Genomic DNA, 22,967 nt, shown 5'->3' with positions numbered 1-22,967 from the left:
GAAAGGAACTAACACAGAAAACCTCATCACTACTTTCAGTTGCTTAAATACTCCACATTTCTGCTGACCGCTAGACCCTAATTTTTTATTTTCTGGTAGCAGAGAAAAGCAAAACACAGAAGCTACAAATCTAGAAGTCCTAATCTGCCATAACATTAATCTTGAAAATTGAAGTGCTGATAATTGAAAAACGAAGCCAACAGAACCTTTTTCCCCAGTGTGTTTATGCAGGTGTGCCATCTGGTGGAGATGTTTCATTTTCTTATGTCAAACCTCAGTGATGGATTATTATTATTTTAAAATACATTCCGAGATTCAGTGGCAGGTTTTCAAACTCTTGAAAAGACCATGTCAAAGACACTGCCTACAGATCAGTTATGCAAACAACCAAGGAAGCCCAACAGCAAGGATCTGAACATCTCAAACAATAGTATCTTCTAAAAGAAAAAGAAAATGCTGCCTTCAAGTGTATCAGCAATTTATGAATGATGGAAGCAACCACAAGACATACAGTATCTGGTACAAGTTAAAGCTGAAAATAAATATCTCCAACTGGGAAAGTCAGACGTAATTTTAGGATGAAGGAATTTGAATCCGACTGTTGAGATGTTAACAGTCTCTTGCCTGACCTGCAACAGACTTCCAGAGAACACCTGTAGGAGTGCTATACCACCCTCCCTCTACCCTAACAAAGAACTGTAAATGGATGCCTGAGGAAAACTAAGAATGGGGCAAGCATATAAATCCTATCTACTAATCCTCTTCTTGCCCCTGTTTTCATCTTAGGAATCTTGTGAGATGGATTTCATTTCCTTGAACTACTGTGCATGCAAGATAACCTTCTAGCACAATCCTGTCAGTGAGTTTCATCCAACTCATTACATACAGCACTAAGAACCACTGATGTTCATTCCATGCTCCCTCATTCTGGCTCTAGGGAGGACAGCACACGATCAATCACCATCCATCTTTCCCACACTATTTATGACCTTGTACACCTCTCTGACAAAGTTCCTGTGCAACTTCCTTCCACCAACACATTTTTCTCCAGAAGGAGAAGTATCAGCTTACTTAGTCCTTAATAAAAAGTTATACCAGAAATTATTATGCAATTTCCTTTATTGCCCTCTGTGAACCTTTAACAATTCTAGCATCCTTTTTTGGATGAAGAACCAGAAATGCATGTAGCATTCAAAAGACAGAGATGACCCAGACACCAGTACATAATGCCATTCTTTGTTCTGTTTTTGTTTGTTTCTAAATGGTTCTAACAAAGGTTTTGCTTTAGCTGCTCTTAGTGCTGTTACACCTGAGCTGCTATTTTCTTGGAACTATCTATCACGTAAGTTCAAAGCCCATTAGTTCATGCGTGAAGATAACACTGCTTTATACCTCCTCTTGATGTCTGTGAAGCACTTAGTGTACACTGAATCATATCTGCTATTTTACTGCTTTGTCACTGTCTCTCAAAAATTATTGTTCAGTATATCAGCTCTTGTCCCTACTGCTCTGAATATCTTTGTGTTGTAGTCAAAACTTTGTCACCTCACTGCTTGTCCTCTGCTGCAAATCACAAGTGATTATGCTGAACATCATAGAACTGTGGTACTCTACTGGTACCATCCCATTTGGCAAGGACTGGCCATGTACCTTCTTTTGTTTTTAAACTGATTCCCACTTATGCTACAGCTATATGGATTCCTTTAAAATCTCTGGTGGGAGATCTTGTCAAAAGCGCTTTAGAATTGAAACATTCTATGTCATACAACAAGCAGTTTCAATGGAAGCAGACAAAAGGCTGATTAATTTTCAGTTTCAAACAAAGTAGGAAAAATTTATCAGAGATAATTGCTTGTTTTAATCTTACCATCCACTGCTTTCATCTGTGCCTTGACCTTAGGCAATGAAAGGGCACTCTTTACAAAGCTCAATGCCAGATTAAGACATCTGTGCATTAAAATATATGCGACTTCCCTCTATGAACCTTTATTTCCGATCAAAGGGAAGCAACACATATACTTTTCAGTCCTTTAATTCCAGAATTTTCACAGCCAGTCTTGAAGTACAAAGCTGGAACCTTCTTGCTCCCAGGTAAGAAACAGATAAGCTTACGTTCTCTTTTTATTGCATCTTACATGGTTTAAGAGATACAATGTTTTCAGAAAAAGGCATTTGTAAGGTCTGACCTTTTGTATTAGGAACTGATCTGTAATTCAAGATGACAGTATGCCCTGCACTGAGCAGGAGCCTCACCACACCTGCTCCACTGGAAATTTCAGAAGCACTTCTGCTATACAGAAAGAAAAAATTCTTAAAAAATAAATAAATAAAAATTAAATGCTTACTTGGCTTTAAACGGGGAGTCAGAGATGGTATTTTTCCTTCCATCAAACTCTCATATTCCTTTGCCCTGGAGGAAAAAATAGTAATCATTGATCAATTGTTGTCTTAAGCATACATTATGCAATACCAGCAAGATAATTCTAACCTTTGTATTTTTTTCCTGTTTCATAGTAGGTTATGCCATTTTTGACAACTCTGCTTTGTCGTAATCCATTCAAATGTTTAACTACTGGCCACTATTACTTCATTATTATTATTTTAGTATAACATCAGTACACAAATGGTAGATTTAATTGACTTTAAAACAGTGACAAACGTTAGAAGCAATGTATATGATAACAGAAAAAGAACTGTAGAAGCACATCTCACTGTAAAATTACCTTATTCGATAAAAGCATTAGTAATTTAGACAGGTGGTACATATCATAAGAATACAACATAGACATAATATAACTATTTTGTTCATTTACAAATACAGGAGTATTTTTAATGAAACTAATAACTATTTTGTGACATTGTGAATCCTGCTAAGCTTACAGCACAGAATGTAAATACTTCCATTAACAGCCAGTGGAAACAAAAATAGGACCTGTAAACACATACCTGTTTAGATGCTTGAAAGTATTTATACTGGCCATGCACCAGGGAGCAGGAAGACAGAGACAAGACTGCTTTTTCACCACTTTGCAACCAGTCTAAGTTAGAAGGTGAAAATTATCTCTAGCTCGTCAACCAGTACTGGATTTGCACTGGTAGTCCTGTCAGATTTTTCTAACATTTGGCTATATCCAAAGGAAAGCCAAACTACATACTCTAGTGCCACGGAAAAATTAAATGCTCAGAGAAAGAGCCCTGCGAAGAAATATTCAGCAGACAGCAAAATCATCTGGCTGTTAAAAATACACGGTCTGTTAAAGTTGCTCACTCACTTCCTAAAGGAAGACTTCAAGATGCAACACAGACCAAGAGGGACTTCATGGAGATGTGCTGTTCCATTCCCTTCAGGTTGTGCTCTCAGATGAACAAGTACCACCCACCCACTCATGGCTAGAAAGTTATTCACAAGTGCTGAACTTTGAGCATGCTGGATGAACCCCTGATTAAATACATGATTTGTCTCTATCAATAGTGCCTATAGGAAGCCCCAAAGGAAGGTGCCAAAAGTCTCTCAAGACAGAAGTAGAAAGCATTTGTCTCAGGGCAACTTCCACCCATAGTGTTTTGTGTTGATTTCCAAAGTTTCTGCGTACTGACTGCTGATATTTTATATTTCTGTCTTTATAGATGTCCTGCTGTTCATTCCTCAAGTGTAAGATTTTGATCATGGATTTCAATAGGAAATGTTTTACTGCTGAGCTGCAAGAAACAATTCAGTAAAGCTTTAATTTCTACAAATTCCAAAGCCTTAATTACTATCTTATTACTTCATTTGTTATCTTAATAGGTCTTTTCTCACATCTTCCCAAACAACTCCATTCTTTTAAACTTCTCTTCATGACAGCTTTTTTTAATTATTACTCTTGTAATCTTTTCCTGTCTTCTACCCAATGTCCTTTGAGCTAGAATGTTCTAAGTTATTAAAAATAAAATCAATGTAGCAACAAAGTGAAATTTTGATTGTGACTGTAAAAACAATCACAATTAAAGGTCTTTACTAACCTGTAAATAACACTCCTTTTCTTTCTAGAGTTTAGGAATCTTGTTTAAAGCCTGGAAGTTTCAGTATTTCTCTCAAATACATCCACTCCACATTTCTCTGCTTTTTCTTCACCCAAGTGGATCACATTTTTCAAAGCTCTAAGATTTTCCCTCAGCTTGCTTAACCAAAACAACTTGTGTCACATACAAATACTGTTACATCAGAACGAGTTCTGATTTGTGGATCATTAATAAAGCTATTAATCACAACTGAATTTAGTATTAAACATGAAGGTGAGATTCCCTTATTAACCTTTTGCCTTCTTCCCTGTCTCTTAGCCAGAAACAACATATTTTAGCTTTGAGTTTTGTACAGATGAGTCAGTCAAATATGAATAATCACCTGAAATATCTGTTACTAAATGAACACGACTGGAGCGCCTTCAATCCATTGCAAAGCACATCTCAACTGTGTGTACTTCCTCCTTGCTAACTACAGCTCTGTTGCTGGAGGTTAGCTTTCATCAGGCCTGTTTGCCAGGTGGGCACTGAAGCATTCTCACAGCAGCACACACGTGTTAAACGGAGATAATTTATTTAGCCATATATCACGTGTTACTACAGCACCAGTTTAACAGCGCAGGGTTATAAATATTATTAATAAGACTAACAAAACTTCTCAACATATCTAATAACCCACTGATCACAATTTGTCCCCTCATTCACCTTTGCCCCTCGTAGCTTTCATATTGTTACATTGATTTAGGAGCGAGGAGCTCAGGAGAGCAGTGGGAACCTATTTTAGTGCAGTTACTTATTTCTTTCCCTTTAAAACATCACAGCTTCCTAGAAACTGAAATGAATGTATGAATGTGTAATTTCAAGTCTTCAGATAGAGCAGAGTTTAGTACCATTATTTCTTATATTTCAGAGAAGAGGGACAGTTGCAAATATGTGCTAAAACATAGCTTTATGGATAACTGCTCCCAATAAATTAATTACTAGAGGCTTCCAGTTTTGAGCTGAATTTGTGCTGTAACTCCCAACTATGTGGTGGCATCACTGTCCAGACTGTTGGGAAGAAACATAGCAGACGGAGCCTAAATATTTCACTCAGCATTTCATATCATAATTCTGAGATTGATACTTTAATCGCTTTAACAATCACAGAACATTCCAAGATAGCACGCACCCACAGAGATCACCGAGTCCAACTCCTGTCTCCAACACAGGATCATCCAAAACTCCAGCTGTACATCTAAAACCCTGGCAGCCTGTTCCAAGCCCTCCATCCTCGAGGGCAAAGCCTTTCTCTAACCCCCACCCAGCCCTGCCCTGACACAGCTCCACGCCATTCCCTTAGGCCTCTGCTCTGGCTGAGCAAACAGGGATCTCCACCACTCCTCACATCTCCCCTGTGTCCTTCACCACCTCCAGAGCCCTCCTTTGGACACCCACTATTAGTTTCATGTCCTCATATCGTGGCGTCCAAAACTGCATGCTGTGCTTGAAGCGTGGCCACACCAGTGCAAGGTAACATGCCGTAATCCTCTATCATTCTCTTTTTATGGAAAACCACCCACCTCACCATTAATAAGCCTATGATTTGGGATGTCCAGGCAGTAGCTGCCCTTACCACACCTATCACTCAATCGTAGAAGGCAGACAAGTTATGCATGGCTAACATTCACCTCCTAAATGGAATTTTTTTCCCCTCATCAGCTTTTTGTTTGAAATTTTCCAGAACAACCTTTGTTTCTTTCTGCCACTGCACATCTTTATTAGCAAGTCTTTTGGGTTAACACCAGAAATTTCAAGTGCAATTGAGGATTTAGCTTCCATTGCCTTCATGGACAGCGATCTCAACAAAATGTTTAGTCACTTTCTTTTTTTCCTTGCAACTCAACTGAAAACAATCTTAAGTCTGCATTTCATGTCTTTCCAATTCAACTCCTCCTAGATTTTGAAACTTCCACCATTTTTCATTAGTACATCACTTCTGTAAAATGACAATCCCATTAGTCTGCTTTAATTAGAATTCTCGATGACGGCTTTGCTGACTCACCCAGCAGTCTGAAACACCAGAACTCAAAATGTTCTGAAAAACCTTTTCACCAATTAGTGCCAATGACAAGTTATTTAATATAAAACCCTTAGCTCTAACAAACCTCAGACTAAATTCAGCAGAAGGAGCTCTTGAGACAGGTTTAAAATCAGACCCAGTAACTGCATTAATTCAACAGGTAACATGAATAAAAATCCATCCTGACCAATCAGAATCCAATTTCATCAGCGTCCTCCTATGTAATGTTCAGACAGTGGATTTGCTCATCCATGGAACAAGAAATGATTAAAAAATGTAAAATTATTGTCTTTTTGAAGACTAATGTGCCATTATTATTATTAACAGTTACAAGCTAATACAAAGTCTCACTTTCACTGCGGATGTTAAAATGTAGCCAGCTGTTTTTCCTCTAATCTGCAGCCTTTCTTTAATTAAAAATATGGCAAAGAAAACAGTTTATTTCACCATCTGAGTATTTTTAAGAGATAAATGTAAAAAAAATACATTATAACATTAAGTAGTAGCTTCAGCCAGAATCTATTCAGCTATCAAGACTGATGCTGCAGTTCACGATATAATGCCATCTTGCATATCTCACCGATTTGGAGATGTCACTATTTCAGCTAATAACAAATTGCAAGTTTAACAACTCACTTTCCATTCTGAGATATTTTAATCTTTCTTCTTGTTGTGACAGGCAACAAAAAAAAATGATTAAATTTAGTCAGGAGATCTGACACCACAGCAGGCTGACTCCTATTTGTTGATTACTATTGATTTTCTTTGATACTTCATTTAAAAATCAATAGCCCAAAAGAAAATAGGCAAGGTTTACACAAATTTAAACATGCTATTGTATGCTAGAAGAGGCTACAGATTTGGCAGGGCACTGGCATCCAATTATGAGAAAAGCTCTTAACAGGTGAAACCAAGGGCTCCAGATCGATATTCAGTTTTCTTTCTCAATCAGAGAAAGTGGCCATAAATTAGGCTCATCAGTATTATTTTCAGGACACACTCAAAGCAAATAATTTAAATTTGGTTTCAGCCTTCCGTGGCACTCATAGCAAAAGTACATACAAAAAGTAAAGTTCAGAACAAAATTTAAAACAAGCAAACAAAAAACAACCCCAGACAAACAAGGCTTTACTACCTGGAGTTCATCCGTGCTTTTAACTTTTTGGCTTTCTTTTTAGTTTTTTGCTTCTCCTCTCCGTCTTTTAATGGCTCCACAGGAACAGAAGTCTCAACCACAATATCCACAATGTACTTTTTTAATGACAGGTGCTCCTGCAGAAAATATTGAAATAATATTTCATCTTACTGCGTATCAAGCAGCCTGCAGATTGTCTTCCCAGAAAACCACAGTGGAAAGCATTTTAAAAATGCTAAGAAAACGAATAAAAATTTTAAAACAAATGTTAGTTTAAATATTAGCTGCGTTCCCTCTATTTATACTGGAGAAAAATAACATGAGTAAATACACTTGAGAAAATTAGTAGCTAACCACAAAAAAAAAAATGGTGGCACCTACATTGAAAATTAGTATTTTGTAACTGAGAATTTGCTTTATCGAATACTGTTATTGTGCTCTGTTGAAGTTTCCATCAAAATAAATGGGAGACATTACTATTGGAGCAACCTATGTATTTTACATCACGATTGAAGTTGTAACTATCAGTTAACTGAAAGTGCCCCTCACTTACTGAAAAGGGAAAGTAACAGGCAAAGTAAACGTGAAGTTATCGTTCAAAGGAAAAATCTCTACTGCTAGGAAAAGCCCCACATGCTTAAGAGATCACTAAAGGTTTTAGATAGCTAAAACAATTTATCCTGCAAACAGTAAGACAAGATGCTACATGGTAATTACATAACTAATGTGCATTCTGACACAAAATTAGACAACTCAGGACCAGATGAAGTTGTTAGATATTTAAAAGGTTTCCAAGAACACTCATTGTGTGGGTTAGAATAGAGTATTTTTTAATTATTTTTTTCCCTCCAGCAGCTTGCGTGCCTCAGTCCTGGAACTCATTCTCTTTTCTACACTACTTCTTTTGCTCCTTTCCTATCACACACAGTCCAAAAAACACAAAGGATTCAACCACCAGGAAACAGATTATCTCACACCAGAGATAGCACAACAGGCTATTATAAATAGAAACTGAAGAATTATTAGAAGTAGTATAGGAGAGTAAATGTTGTCCCTCATGCTCAAGAAACAGTTACTTAACATATGAACTCCCAGTCAACATGCCCTTCTTTCTCCAAGCTGCCTTTTACAGCTACATGAAACCAACACCCAGCTCTATCAGTGTAATTCACTGTATTAAATGAAACACTATTACTTTTCCTCTCGTTAACGGATTTACACTTAAAGTATAGGTAAAAACGCAGTTGTCCATAGAAGATAAGTTTTAATTACAGTCCAGGTTTTACTTAATGCCATTCAAGAGAAGTCTACGTCAGCACAGCAAGTGATCTTAAGTACACATTCTGTTTTAAGCTTTTAAAGATGTTATTAAAAAAAAACCAAAAAACTGTTTCCTCCCATACTAGATCAACCACAATGCAGTTCAAAATATGCATTTAAAATAAATATCATTTAGAGGTGAATAACTTAGAAGGTCATTCCCTCAAAGCTGTCCATAATTTGCACAGACATGCAACCCCAAGAAGGAACATGTGAATGCCTGCTGCACACAGTACTTTGCTCAGTTTTCTCAAGCCACAATTTATATTGGGTTCATTTTTACAAATAACAGTAAGCAAATAGTTTAATGCCAGTTAGAGTATACTTGCTACATTTTTAATATAGGAAGGCTTACATTTGTTTTCTAATAGAACACTGACCGCATTATGAAGTATAATTCACCACTGCTTATTAGGATGATTTATCTGTTAAAGTGATTAGTGCCACAATGAGAAGCTGTTATTCCTCTTAATTTATTACATATTCTTCAAATTCTATGAAAAAGGTGAAGTGTAACAAATCTAAAAACAATATTTTGCAGAAATCCTGTATTTTCTCTCACTCATTCTTTCAGGGATTCAGGAAGATATTATGCCACTTGAAAACAAAATAGATCTTGGTGAAACTTTCTGCAAGACGACCATTTGGTATTTGTAAAGCATTAGAACATGATATAACCTAGCAATACATACTTGGTCAAAACAGTAACAAATTTCTATCTTAAATCATACCAACGTGAAGTGAATGCTGAATTAATATCACATATAAGAAATCAAACAAAAATCTAAGCAATTTTTGAAAATGCCAGCACCTTTAACTTGGCTACGCTGCCTTCCCTGTGTGGCTCCCAACATATGTGAGTGTTCTTCCTCAAAATATTGTTCTAGTGAACTGAAACTCTTTTAGTTGCACGTGACAGCAAGCTGAACAGCTTCTACAAGCATGCTTCCCAGTACTCAGATCAAATATTGCCTCCCCACTAATATTAATTAAATTTTAGCAGGAAGTCCTTAAAGAAAAACACTCTTAAGGTACTTCAGAAGGCTGACTGTTCCCTTAGTGCATGATTCAGTACAACAAGAGTAAAACACGCCAGCAGCCAACAGGTCAGTCTGTAACCAATTCAGAGTAGCATACAACATGAACCAGCCCTGGGCTGCCTATGAAATCCCAACTCATTTTTGTCTTCTCACAGAGAGGCATCCCTCAGCATCTACTCGAATAGCAGTCACAAGATTTTCCCTTAATTTTCTTTTGTCATGAGGCATTGATTTCCTCCAGAGGAAATCAATGGCTTCAAGTTTTTCAGTGTTAAGAAAATAAAGGACTCTCTTCTCAGAGCAAGCTATCACTCTTCAGGGTACTTAGCTGTAGGCATCTAGAGGGTGCTCCCTTATTTTAATAGGGATTTTCTGATTGGACTGATACATACACTCCTAAAAACTAGCATCCCTTTGCATTGCTATTTCCCATTAGTTTACATACATCACATCCTATGAGTGATATGAAGAACTGAGAAAAAGTATTGGGGCTAAAAAAATTAAGGACTACTATTTGAATAAATGCTCTACATCCTTATTCAACAATGAAACTTTATTTCCTTGCTTCCGTTAGACTTCCAAACTATTTGCTATATCCTTCAAAGTGACAGTAAGAGCAAAAGGAAATAAGTGCCCTTTGAAATGGACACCATATTAGATATGGGGCACATCATCTTCATTCAGGTGCAGTCAACCCACCGTGCACGAGGGCAACAGCAAAGCCACCACCCAGCTTTGGACAGGTAGCAATGGGGAGAGAAACAAAGAACGATGTCCCCTCTGCAGACACTCAACTCTTTTCCCCAGTCTGCTCTGGGGCTTAACAGAAGACTTAAGGGAACTGCAGGGTTCAACAAGCACATTCATTTGTCACCTGTGGGGGCCAGAATAGGTCTGGCTGTCAATGGCATGAAGGATGGCTACAAACAGTTTCGTTCACGTGAACTCAAGCACTTACATGAGGATATTTCTCAGAGTTCTCAGCTTTCAACTGTGGCAGTTAGGATTAATATCAGACTTCATAGTTAAAGCTCATTCAAGTCAGACTAGAATATTAACATCTTGTGTCACAAAACCATCACTTTCTGAGCGCACAGATCAAAGAGCAGGGCCATGACTGCAGGCAGATCACCGCTCAGGTGTGAAACAATAACTAAAAGCTCAGGATGCAGTGACTATTTAAGTCTGGGAAGATGGCTGCTGCCAACATCATGCTTCCTAGCAGTGCAGAAATGTTTAATCCTATGGATTATTAAGCTCCTAACAGTTATCCAAAAAAAAAAAAAACAAACAAAACCAACCAAAACCCAAAGCCTTTTAATCCAGTGAGCCATGCTGAAGAACTGTCTGATCCTTCAAATAATAAAGCTCTTAAGTAATTTTACTCACACAACCATTGCTTAGAGAGGTTAACATACCAAAAAAAGTAATTGCTCTAAGTGTATCAAAGTGAGTCTAGCCAACACGCAGCCCAAACAGCAAACTTATTTCATCTCCTCAATGCTTTAAGCAACAATTTCATCACTGCCTTTGTTTTTTTCCCCTCTCATTTCCAATAAAGGCAATGCAGAATAACTGGGTAATCCATTCGCTTCTACATGAAGGCCTTTTTAAATTTTTTACAATTATTACTATACAAGTCAACGCTAGACACATTAAGACTAATTTACCTTCTTCACAGATGCAATCTGGGGTTTGTTTCATGACAGTGAAGACACGTTACTGACCTGATTCTGCACTATACTGAGCATCTTATATAGAGAATTACTCCACACCCTCAGATACTAGCAAACCTCATAGTAGCAAACCTGGAGACTCAGGCTATTGTAAATGCAAAGCATTAAGTGAAGGCAATTCTCTAGTGAAAGCCTGATATTAAGATCTGTATTCTTACCTACCAAAAATGTTGCTTTCATTGTGGTTTCTCAGTTTCCAGCAACCTCAATTCTAGTTGTGCAGATTCTCAAAAGCTTCGTTTTTAAGAGCATTGTAGAATATAGGATTAAACCAGCAAAAATATTAACACTTTTTTAATCCCAGGATTACAATAAAGCCAGCTGAGATGGTCATTAAGCATCAGATTTCTGCCATCATTTCTCATTCTTGATAACTCATGCTCTAATGTGCACAATTAAGATCATTTATATGGAAGAGCAAGGTATTTACTTCCACGAAAGTGGCAGAACCTATGCCACAAAGAGCAGGTAAGCTCAATGTACAGCTGCAAAATAGGGGAACAGGAACTGAATGTAGATATATTTCTTCATGATCATCTGTACGCATTCTTCTATGCATTCATGTATGGCAATGGCTCAATAATGCAGTAGGTAGAAATACTCCCCCCCATGTTATTTACATGCATTCATCTCAATAAAAGCTTATTTAAAAAAATCCCTGGGTATACAGCACTTTTTTCTCAGGGGGAAAATGTCTACAGCTGAGAAAGCATATGAAACATAAGATGGTTAATAGAAACGACTTGATATTTAATGGCATTCTGTATATACATGACATCGTTTAAGAATGTCATTTTAAACTTGAGTTTCACAGACCTTTAGTATTTTTAACATAACACTGAAAACCATTTAAAAACAATCAAAAAAATTCCCTGTACAAATATCACTACTTCATTTACAACGAAGGTGATACAAAATGACATTAAATGTGCATGTACAACTGCAGCCTCAACACAGCAGATAATGAAATAAGATTATTTACAAAAGGAGTCTTTGCTTTTCCTCTCTTTTTCCTGCGTCTCAGCCATCTTGATTTCTGCTCATTGAAAACCCTGAAACTTTCAAAATGCAACAGATAGACCTCAAATACCAACTCTGTGAGAAACTGAATTGCCAAAACCAGCATAGCTAAAACTCTAAGGTCACCCATGAAGTCACATTCTTGCTGGTTATTGCTCTGTCTCATTCAACTGTCTGAAACAGGGAAAACTACCCATTTTTCTTCTTATCTTGAAGTTGATATCTTCAGTTGACAAAGCACTTCTTATAACCAAGCTTTCCTCTATATGCCAAATTAAGTCTCTTTATCTTGCATAACATGTCCATATCACAAGGATTACATCAACATTACCTGAAATCAACTAAATTTTTCAGATTCTAAAATAAAGGGAACTGCAACATTTTCTGTTAACTATGTACTGAATCTATGAAATGCTGAGGTGACACAGTTGAGTACAGTTTGTAAGCTCTATACTTGAGAAATATTACAGTGTCAATAGATTACAATATAGTTCATTACAAGGAAAAAAAAAAACAACAACTGCTCTCAGTTCAAGGACAAGATTAACACAGAAACACCATTGAGGTATTCAGACATGATAGGACACAGTAGTTTTCATTAAGAGATATCAAACAGAGAATGCAAAAAAACACTTTCTAAGAAACCCATCTTAAGTTGGAATATTTCAATTAGAGGTAAAATCTTGAAGAACAGCAGAAAAATCAAAACATGAACTTCAGAAATATTTATAATAGCACTATGTAGTTGTGACGGAAGGCTTGCCAAAAGAAATGATTCCGAACAAAGCTTCCTCATTCTAAAATTAGGACTGCATGCAACACCAATACTTATTTCCATTTCCTTTCTCTTTAAAGAGTTGTCTTGTTATGCATTCTGCCTGGGGCAAGACTGCATAGGAAGAACAGCACTGCAGAAAAGCATCTGTATTCGCTCAAGCTGAGAAAAAAACAACAACCTGGCATTTGTTGCTGTGAGGCAGTCGTAAGTTAAGATCCTGTGTTCTCGAGTGCATATCGCTCCACAGTAGCTTTCACGAAGCACTTTATTCCTCCTAATACACAGCAGGAGCAGCCAGGGAAAAAAGGTCCTGGAAATCCTCCCCTCGGAAGCCAGTCAGTCACAGGCAGGAGCTGCCAGGATCATCAGGCTGTATATCAACCTCTTTCTGCTGGTTTCTGTAAGCTCTGAAGGAACCTGAGCTGCCACAAACCAGTGCTGAGTTCGATCCTGCTGTACAGCAATGGGCATGTGAAGGCCTGAGCTTTCCCATCTACAGTCCACCTCGTAAAGCACAAGATACAGCTATGCTATGCTACTGATATGCTAGCTAGCTGCAATTTTGTGTAAGCTACCCAATTCATGGAAGCAGAAAACACTTTCAGCTATTGGACTTTCATCTAAAACACTGAGCCAAAATGACCATCCTGAAATCTGAGCTTTTTTCTCTATTTTCTTCATACCCATTTCTTTCTGCATTTCTGATGGAAACAGAAGTGACAGAATACCCCAAGACTGGTTATTCTTATTATTGTTGTAATCTTTCCAACCTTGAATCTCCAAGTTTGGAAAGAAAAGGCATTCTTCTAAGTTTCCTAACCCATTTCTGCAGGCCAAGGCAACTTGAAAAATATCTGACACTGGCTGTTTATTGAAACTCAATCTTCGGAACCTCCCAGCGCTTGTTTTTACTTTCCTATCAAGATTAAAATAATAGCAATAAGGAAGATCATAAATATTTGCAGCGACTTAGATGGCATTGCAAAAGATGTTACTAATTTGCCACTTCTTTTATTTAAGAAGTCAATAGCAAACCAAGAATTCTGTATAAATATAGGGTACACAAGGCAAATCGAGAGGCAGCTCTGCTGAAGCCCAGGTATGTGGGCTTTTGGATATACATACAGTACCTTTACTTGTTTCAAAATAAGCAATATTCTGTAATGGCAGGATATAATTAAAAAAAGGCCTTTGATATTTATCACCAAGGTCAGGAATTACAGTTTCTCACTTGTATATTACCACTTAAAGGACCTACTTGCCAAACTGTGAAAAGATTTTTAAGGTTCAATTCTAAATCATATTACCATAGGAATATTCGTTCACGATTTTATTACATGCTTCAACAAAACTCCTCAGTATTCTGATTTTTTCCTCACAGCTTAGGACAGTATTTAATATGGAAAACAGATGCCTAAGTAGACTGTACCAAATGTAGAATTCAGTCTTCAATGTTATAGCCAATGACAGCCTGAAACACTGAAGGCCATTAATTATCAATCCTAACTTAGAGATCCAGTATTGTTATAAAACCACGAGCTATGACACACCTCAAAATATAGGGAAGATTCAAGATAATGAAGTTATTTACCTGTTATCATTAATAAGAATTACAACAAGTACTTTGTGTGTGACGAAATACATTAAACGAAGTAAAAGATAATGAAATTTTATTTTCTCAAAATCACTATTTTAAATATCCAGTCAATTTTTATGTAAGAATATACTTCAGAAGGTGAGTACAGAGCACCAAAAACCTTTAATTCTACATTCAAAACCAAAGGCTGACCTCTCATGCAGAGTATTTTTTCATTCACTTCTTGAAGTGGTTTTTTTATTTTCTCAAAGAGGGACTTTTTTTTTTTAAGCATGTACAAACCTAAACAGTGTTTTCACTGCAAATACTGACTGTGCTTTCAGCCACCTTGCTTGCCTGTAAGTCCAATAATATGACAGGCCTGCCACAAAGATATATGGCAAACAATATTCTGAACAGTAGGTTCAGATATTCCTTGTGATTTTTAATATCATTTCCTTTTCTACTCATCACTCTGAACTGCGGGAGCAGAAGGCAAAGGAAAGCTGTTTCTTCCGCTGCAGACTGGGGAGAAAAGCTGGAAGGCACTGACATTGTTACAGGGCTGCAAGGGCAAGCATGAGAAAGGGGGAAACACGAGTACAGCCGGCCCTGCCAGCAGTAGCTTCTCTTGCTGGCTGTGAATGTTTGAGATATAAAAGCCAAAAGGAGGAAGGGTGCAGATGTTGGCCACGATCTACGACAGTTAAAGACACAGCCAATACACAATCACATTTTGGCCAAGAAAAGCCCCGGTTCATAATATATTAAATGTAGGAAGCTGTTGCTGCACAAACTACAAAAAAAATATAATTGATCCACACAGTACTGAGAAATGTTCTGCAAGCTGCATCTTGGATTAAACTTCACAACTGCAGGATGGTTTTGGCCACTTCTTGCAAGCAATGCACTCACAGCAGAATGACAAAGCCAAGCAGTTCCTGTGCCGAAATGATTCCAGGTAGGCAACAGGTATGAAACATTCACAAAAATGGGCTACAGATGCTTGGCCTAGTTCTGTTCCTGTGCTACACAAAGTCCTCTAAAAATCGCCCCTTCCTTGAGAGAGGAAACAAAATTGAGCAACAGAGAAAAACTGAGAAGCAGAGAAAAAAAGATGGGCTACTATCAGTGCAGCTTTGCAAATATCTTGTCTGGGCTAAATGCAACAGCACCCCAAGCATGGGGCTGTTCAAAGCTCACACCTGCTGCTATTCTCTACTATGTGTGATTACAAATACAACTGGCAGAGTGCTGTTCCCCAACAGTTCAGTGTAAGTAGCCTTACATTTAACATAACACAAAGCACTACAGCTATGCATAATTTTACCCTTTCAAATAAAACAAAAGAGAAAGTTAAATAGTAAATGGTAGCTGGATAACTACAATCAGATGCCAAGAAAGTGAATTTACAATGGAGTCTATAGTCTGTGGGGGTAAAAGAAACAGGATATTGATCAAACTATCTACCAGAAATGATTTAAGTGTTACAAAACATGAGGTCTGAGTCAAGACTGCTTCCTTGCATAGCAATGGTCACAGCTGATAAACAGTACAACACAGGCATCACCAACTCTCTGAACAAGAAACCTTGTAAATAAAGAAGAAAATGAGAACACATCAGGTACGAATGTGAACACTTCTTTTAATTATTTCCTCAGTATAAAATTCTTATTAATTTCCTCGGTAAAAAATAATGGAAACAGCATGGAATTTTGAGAAAGCCGTTTGACTTTTTAAAGGAAAGCATCCACCACTCCTACGCTTCTTACAATTCCTAAGAACATCAGCTTCTCCTGTGTGCTGTACAGGCCATAAACCTTACAAGGCTAGAACAGAATTTGTAGCAGCACAGCTCTGCTTTTCCAGGCAGCCTCTCACCACATCCTGGCAAAAGAGCAACCTTGCCAGGGTAATAGCCTCTGTACCAGGGGAAACTGCCAGCACAGCTATGCACACTGTAAATCAGACCCCTCTACAATCTAGGCTTGCACCAGAAGTGCTTGCATTGCAACCCCAGCCAACCTGACAACCCACATGACAGATCGAGCTATTGGTTGTCCATCTGATTTTTTCTTAAAGGGAATGTGGGTGGGCTTAATCAACCATGTCTTTCTATTAATCCTCACATTTTAACACTGTCAATCTTCAGACAACAGGAACTGCTTCTCCATCACCAGATTGCGTTCTCATTTGAATTAAATATATCCCTAAGAAGTTATTTCATTTAAATTATGACTGAACAGTCTGTTTCCTTCCCTGATTAAAAAAGCATTCTTCACATTTGCAAATAAAGGGCTGTTAATATTCCTCCATCTTTTTTTGGAATACATGAGTATGTACTTTATATATATATTAACCAACTTCCTCTCCTGCCAAGGTACTCATTTCATGTGTTTTTTCAGGAGTACTTTTCATGGACTAGAGGCATTCATAGATGGCATGGAATTACATGGTTTGTACTCCGCACATCCCTTTATTCAACACTACTTGAAATGCTATATGAGATAGGACAAGTTGAAAGAAGGAAGCTAGGATTACAACGTATAATTCTCAAAGCAAATGAGGACAGACAAGACAAACAAGAAGAAAAAAAAAAGCAGAGGAACAAAACCAAACACCCCCAGAGCTACAGGTGGGAGGGAAACCATATGAAGTCCCTGTAGAGATCTCAGCCTAAAGAGATCATCATATGCTGCCTTAGGGCATTTACACGGGCGCTGTTTTGGTCATGTCAGTGGCCTCTCTGTGAAAAGTCCTTTGTAGCACATCCGCTCTGATTCAGCAAAAGAAGTCATAACTTCAAGCTGACTGATCAGTTCCAGTGACATTGAAACCAAATGGCATGCTTCGTTTACCTGTTTTCTGAATTGAAAGCAATATGAATGTTAAGGCAGGGGACAGGAAATCAATAGCACAGAAAATAGCAACATAGAAAGAAGGTAAAGCTGTAAGCTTGATGGAAGAAAAACTGCACTTCATCAGCAGGCACAATCTCCATAGGGAGGGAACACAGGCAGGACACTGTAACGCACTGAAGATCCCAGGAAATGGCATGGGACAAAGATACCACTGCACATTTCTGAAACCTGACAAAGGAAATACAAAACCCACCCTGTTGGAAGAGCTTTGCCATCTATGCTAATAAATGTATTCATACGAGACTGAACAAAAGAGGAGTTAAAAAGAAGCAAAAAAAGTGAACAGAGCTTAATTTGCTTTCATATGATAGCCAGATTTTCAAAAGCAATAGAATGTACTCTAAGAGGAATCTACACTCATCTCAGTTTCAGACTGATGATGATGAATCCCCCTAAAAGGAAAATCCAAAAGTTGGAGATGAAACAAAGCTGTCATACTAACTCAGAAATAACTTCATGTTTTTAGTACCTTTATTCATAACAAAACTTTTTTTTCCAAGTTGCACCACATAATCACATTTACAAGTGAATTCATCTCCTTAAAAGTCCAATACTACCTGTCAGCAACTGCACAATATATGTTTAAATCCAGAACAATGGAAAGAAAAAATTTCCTCTGAAGATATTAAAGAACCTACAGATATTAGAGCAAAATCTAGGCTAATTATTTCTTTTCATATCCAGCGAGCACTCAGCCCACAGAAATCAGTGTCAGTGCTTATGTGATGCAGCTTCTAGCTTTTTGCTTACAGTCAAATCAACTAAAAAAAAAATCCTCACTGTATGAAAACATATTATACAACACACACTTAAGGAGGTTCTTCAGACTTTGGAAGTTAAGTCTTACCTTCTGTAATGCTGATAAGGACAAAACAAATACGTTTAAATTCCTTCTGTGATTTCTCAATTAATAACAAAGAAATTCTATGGCCAGATTGCAATTTTAAAAAAAAAAAAAAAAAGAAGAAAAAGATTTCTTTCTAGACAGCTACCTATTACACTTAACAAGCTTAAAACAAAATGAGTCAAAGATCAAGAGTAACTTATCTGAGGTGTCAAGTGCATAAGGTTAAAAGGTGAAATTTTATTAGGTCAGAGGTGATATAAATAAAATCTTTTATGTCAAAGAAGAAGGGTCGCAGATGAGATGTATATAATCTAAAGGCATCACAGATGACAAGTAATAACTTTAAGTAGTACAAGTGTGTTCTCACTGCAGATATCTTCGCTGATTAAAAAATTGAAAACAGTGATGAATAACTAAAGATACTGCAGTGCTTCTCTGGACTACAGCTTTACTTCTACATGACATTCTGCACGTCTGTTCTCATGTACTGCAGAACTTACCTGAAGTTACTGAATGCATTTCTTGTGGGGTAAGGCAAAGTTTGGCATTAACTGCCCACATTGAATAGAAAGATACACAAAGTAGACTGCTTTCATAGATAAAGTGGTATTTCTACTTTACTGTAACCAGGCATCTAGTACATGTATCTACTGCTGCTCTCTAAAAAGACAAAACTGGAGTGGGGCCTCAGGCCAAGGAAACTCCAGATTACAACAGCACAGCTCAGAATTTTATACTCAGGCTATTTAAAATACAGATAAAAATACTGTAGCATAACATATTGTTAAATCGCCAATACATCAAATATTACACATCACCTCAATTAAGAATACTTAAATCTGCTTTTGTAACCACTGTGTTGTTCAGTTACAGTATATACTCCTTTTCCTTCTGGACTAATTCAAGAAATCCCATGTATTTAACCCTGATCTTAAATTCACGAGGGGATTTAAGCACATGATGCTGGACACAATAAAACCAAGATATCTGTGCCCTCTAGTGGAATTTCTTTTTCTCCAGCTGGGGCACAAAAACAACGCAATCCCCCTTTCTGGAGGACACAAGTGTTAAGGCTACCAACCAAATGTTGTGCAGTGTGTAACAACTCTCAGACCAAACAATTTTTTCCTCCATATTGCTCTGAGGCAATGGCAAAGCAAGAACCAGTCAGCTGTGGCTAGCTAGAAGCAAATAAAGGCTAAAAAGATGAATGAAAACTCAATGCTGCAGACTGCCCACTCTTTGGAGCATGTAGTGACGTGATGGAATTCCAGGAAGTCTCACAGCTCACATGTATTTCTGTGTCTCTGGATGCAGTATGAAGGCTTCTCCCATATATGGAACTACAGAAACCCGCTATTTAAAATCAAATTCAAAACAACTCCTATGAGCCACTATAAGAGCAGAAAAGAAAGAGACAAGAAACTGCATACTTTTGTTGCAGTTTGGAAAGGGCAAACTGCAACTCAGCAGAAACGCTGCATCTTCCAGTGACAGACACTTCTGGGGACTGGAGTACCTCAATGACTTAACTCACCAGAGCTTTTTACAAAGGGAAAGACAGTACCTGTGGCAATGATGAGCTGTAAAAAGAACAGGTCAATAACAGCAACAAGAGCCGTGCAGGAAACAAATATCAGGATTACTGAGCACTAACATTTGAATAGCTTTGGATGGAAAGCTGCTGCAAAAAGGTGCTGCAAGATTCTTCAGCTCTTCATCAAAAGCTACTTGAACAAGCAAGAGATAAAGGAATAACTAAGGGATTGCCAAAGCTGCTAGTAAGCCAAAGTAAGATAATTAAAAATAGCATTTGAGTTTAAAAGGGGAATTTTATTTGTCCATTCTAAATATCTTGAAGGATCATTCTTGTGGGGAAGCTGTTTTACAGATATGCAAAAGTAGCCTTTAATAAAAGCAGCAAAGAACACTTATTATTTGGAAAGGTATAAAAAGGAGAGAAAATTAAAACTCATGGAACATGAAATATGATGATAGGAAAAACACCTTTGGATTAGCAGGAGAGCAATTAGTCACATTTTTATACACAACCTCAAATTGCCTTATGTATCTGAAGCCCTGGTTTCTTTCATTCTTTCCATAAGCATTCTGTATTCAAAAAGGCACTGATATTCCCATGCTAACACAAATATCTTTGGTTCCTTTCATTTCTAGGAATCTTCAAGACTTTCTCAGGATAAGAAAAGGAAATTAAAATAGAAAAGGTTATTGGAAGAAAAACCAACATACCACTTCTTCATCTGAAAGCTCCCGTCCTTGTATGCTACTGTTCTCTCTCACAGCTTGTTGGTGTTTTTTCCCTTTAATGTGGCTAAAAAGGTACACTTCTGATGAAATCTGCAGTGACAGTGAGTTATCAGTTATTTTTTACTCTTGATAATACTGAACATAGAAATAACACTATTTTTAATATAACAATATACCCAGTTTCTCAGAAGTTCAGAATCTGTCACCTAATAAAGTAACATTAGTCACTGTAAACAGCATTAACACTGTGTTTATTTTTACTAAAAAGAGCATTTGTGCTTTTGCCACACACAATTTCACAGACATATTTAACATCACAAGGGTAACTACAGAGGAACGTACTGTTAACTGCAACTGAAGACTACCTGAAAACACCTGACAAGAGAGCAATACTCTGTCATCAATAGAAAGTTAAGGGGCATTGATCATGAAAAAAAAAAAAAAGGTGGCTTTTTTCCCCCCCATTTTTAAAGAATATTTTAGGTTATTGTTTCAGCAGACTATTTCCACAGCTGTGTTACTGATCAAAACCCCAATCCACCCAGTGTTCTTCATGCTAACCTATTCCTACTCAAAGGCTGGCATAGCTGCCTATGTGACCACAAGGGTAGCTTTTGTGATACAAATGCTGCATCCTGAATGCTGATAATGCAGCACACAGAGCAGATTTCAAAGGACATATATGCAGTGGTTTTCCATTTTCATATCTCAAGCACAGAACTTAATCCTTCAACCTAGTTTACTTGAATATCTTTTGTGCAGATCTTTAGAACAAATTACACAATCATTTGCTAACCAGCAGAGGAATATGTTAAAATATGTTGGCTTCTCATTTCATTCTGACTTTACTCTAATTTCACCAATTAAAACTTGCATTCTGAAAGACATGAATGAATGTATAGGAGTCCAGCCTCCTGAACCAAGGGTTTCTGTTCCACCACTACCTGAAGTGCTCCTATGCACTCTTAAATCAATGAATGAAGAGTAATCATAGAATGAGAGAATCATAGAATGGCTTGGGCTGGAAGGGACCTCAAGGATTGCCAAAGCTCCAACCCCACTGCCACAGACAGGGCTGCCAACCTCCACATTTTAATATAATGTGGGACAGAAGGCTTTGCACAGTAATGCAAAGTCAATGAAAGCAATTAACAAGAGCTGACTTCCCTGTTTCCTACACAGTGATTGTATGGCTCCCTCTTCTCTACCACTCCTCTGGCACATAGAACAGTACATATAAGAAGAGAGAACCTGTTGAGAGCGAAGGTCTACCAAGCCAGAACCTGGCTTCTGATATGACCATGAAGTAGATACTCAATGGAAAGTAAAACAATATTGATTGTTCTCTTCAACACTAAAAGCCTCCAATTAAACTCAGTTGGAGAAATTCCTGGACTCACTGTGTTTTCTCCATAGGCAGTAATCTTCAGGGAATTTCAGTCCAATGAAACTTGTCCAGTCATCCCCTGACCACATATTAAAATCAAGTCTCTGCAGGATCTTACATGAAGGCTTTCACAGCTCAGCAAACAGCTACATAAAGAATCTCATTCTTTACTTTATATCTAGATTTTTCTTTTTAAATCTAGCTTCATTTGATGATCCCTCTTTTTTTTTTTATATAAAAAGCAGAGCTAACAACTGAGTACAGCCCACACCATTACACCTCTGATTCTACAGGTACTTCAAATCTGCCGTAAACCACCCTGTTTATAGTCAAGAAAGCTGAAGTAAGGTGCACTTCACAAATGCAGTGCTCTTATCTGGGAATGAAGCACCATTTGTAGCTGCAAGACTCAGGCTGGCCTTGCAACTCTGACAGCAGCCCTCTGACTTACCATTACATTGCACAACGAGCACTGTTTTTTGCGCTCATACGGTGTGAGTTTCGGTGCGTAATCAGTATTAGCATGTCTTCCACTACTCAATTCAGCTGCTTTCTCTTTTCTTTGTTCAATTTGTTCCATGTGCCTTCTAATACTTTCATCGTGCTGAATGCAAAGTAACAAAAGCAAAGGGAAAAAAAAAGGGTATGAAATAAATGGTACAGAAATACTGAGAATTACTGAAGTTTGTACAGCTAGAATGAATGCATGTTAAACTGAAACTTTTTTTTTTCCTGTAAGGCATTAGAAGTCACCACACACCAGAGACTTTAGCATCTGCTGTATCTGCAGTAGCAGGTACAGCTCGCTGGATTCTTTCAGGGGTTTTCACACTTAACTTGCATGGAAATGGAACAAACTCTTAACTATTATTTAA

The 22,967-nt window shown here is 37.6% G+C and overlaps 1 protein-coding gene across 1 annotated transcript in view; it reads right to left on the bottom strand.

The window, feature by feature from the left end:
- The window catches only part of SCAPER (S-phase cyclin A associated protein in the ER), a 56,811-nt gene that overhangs the window by 22,371 nt on the left and 11,473 nt on the right, over positions 1 to 22,967 (bottom strand). The window contains 5 exon segments of the mRNA XM_031555302.1: positions 2,346 to 2,382; positions 2,385 to 2,410; positions 7,200 to 7,336; positions 20,688 to 20,795; positions 22,544 to 22,696. Coding sequence (XP_031411162.1) covers positions 2,346 to 2,382; positions 2,385 to 2,410; positions 7,200 to 7,336; positions 20,688 to 20,795; positions 22,544 to 22,696 — 461 coding nt within the window.

This window comes from Meleagris gallopavo, chromosome 12 (assembly GCF_000146605.3).
Source record: "Meleagris gallopavo isolate NT-WF06-2002-E0010 breed Aviagen turkey brand Nicholas breeding stock chromosome 12, Turkey_5.1, whole genome shotgun sequence".
NCBI lineage: Eukaryota > Metazoa > Chordata > Aves > Galliformes > Phasianidae > Meleagris > Meleagris gallopavo.
Note: the sequence above shows the minus strand (reverse complement) of the source record. Positions and strands in the feature narration are given on the sequence as shown.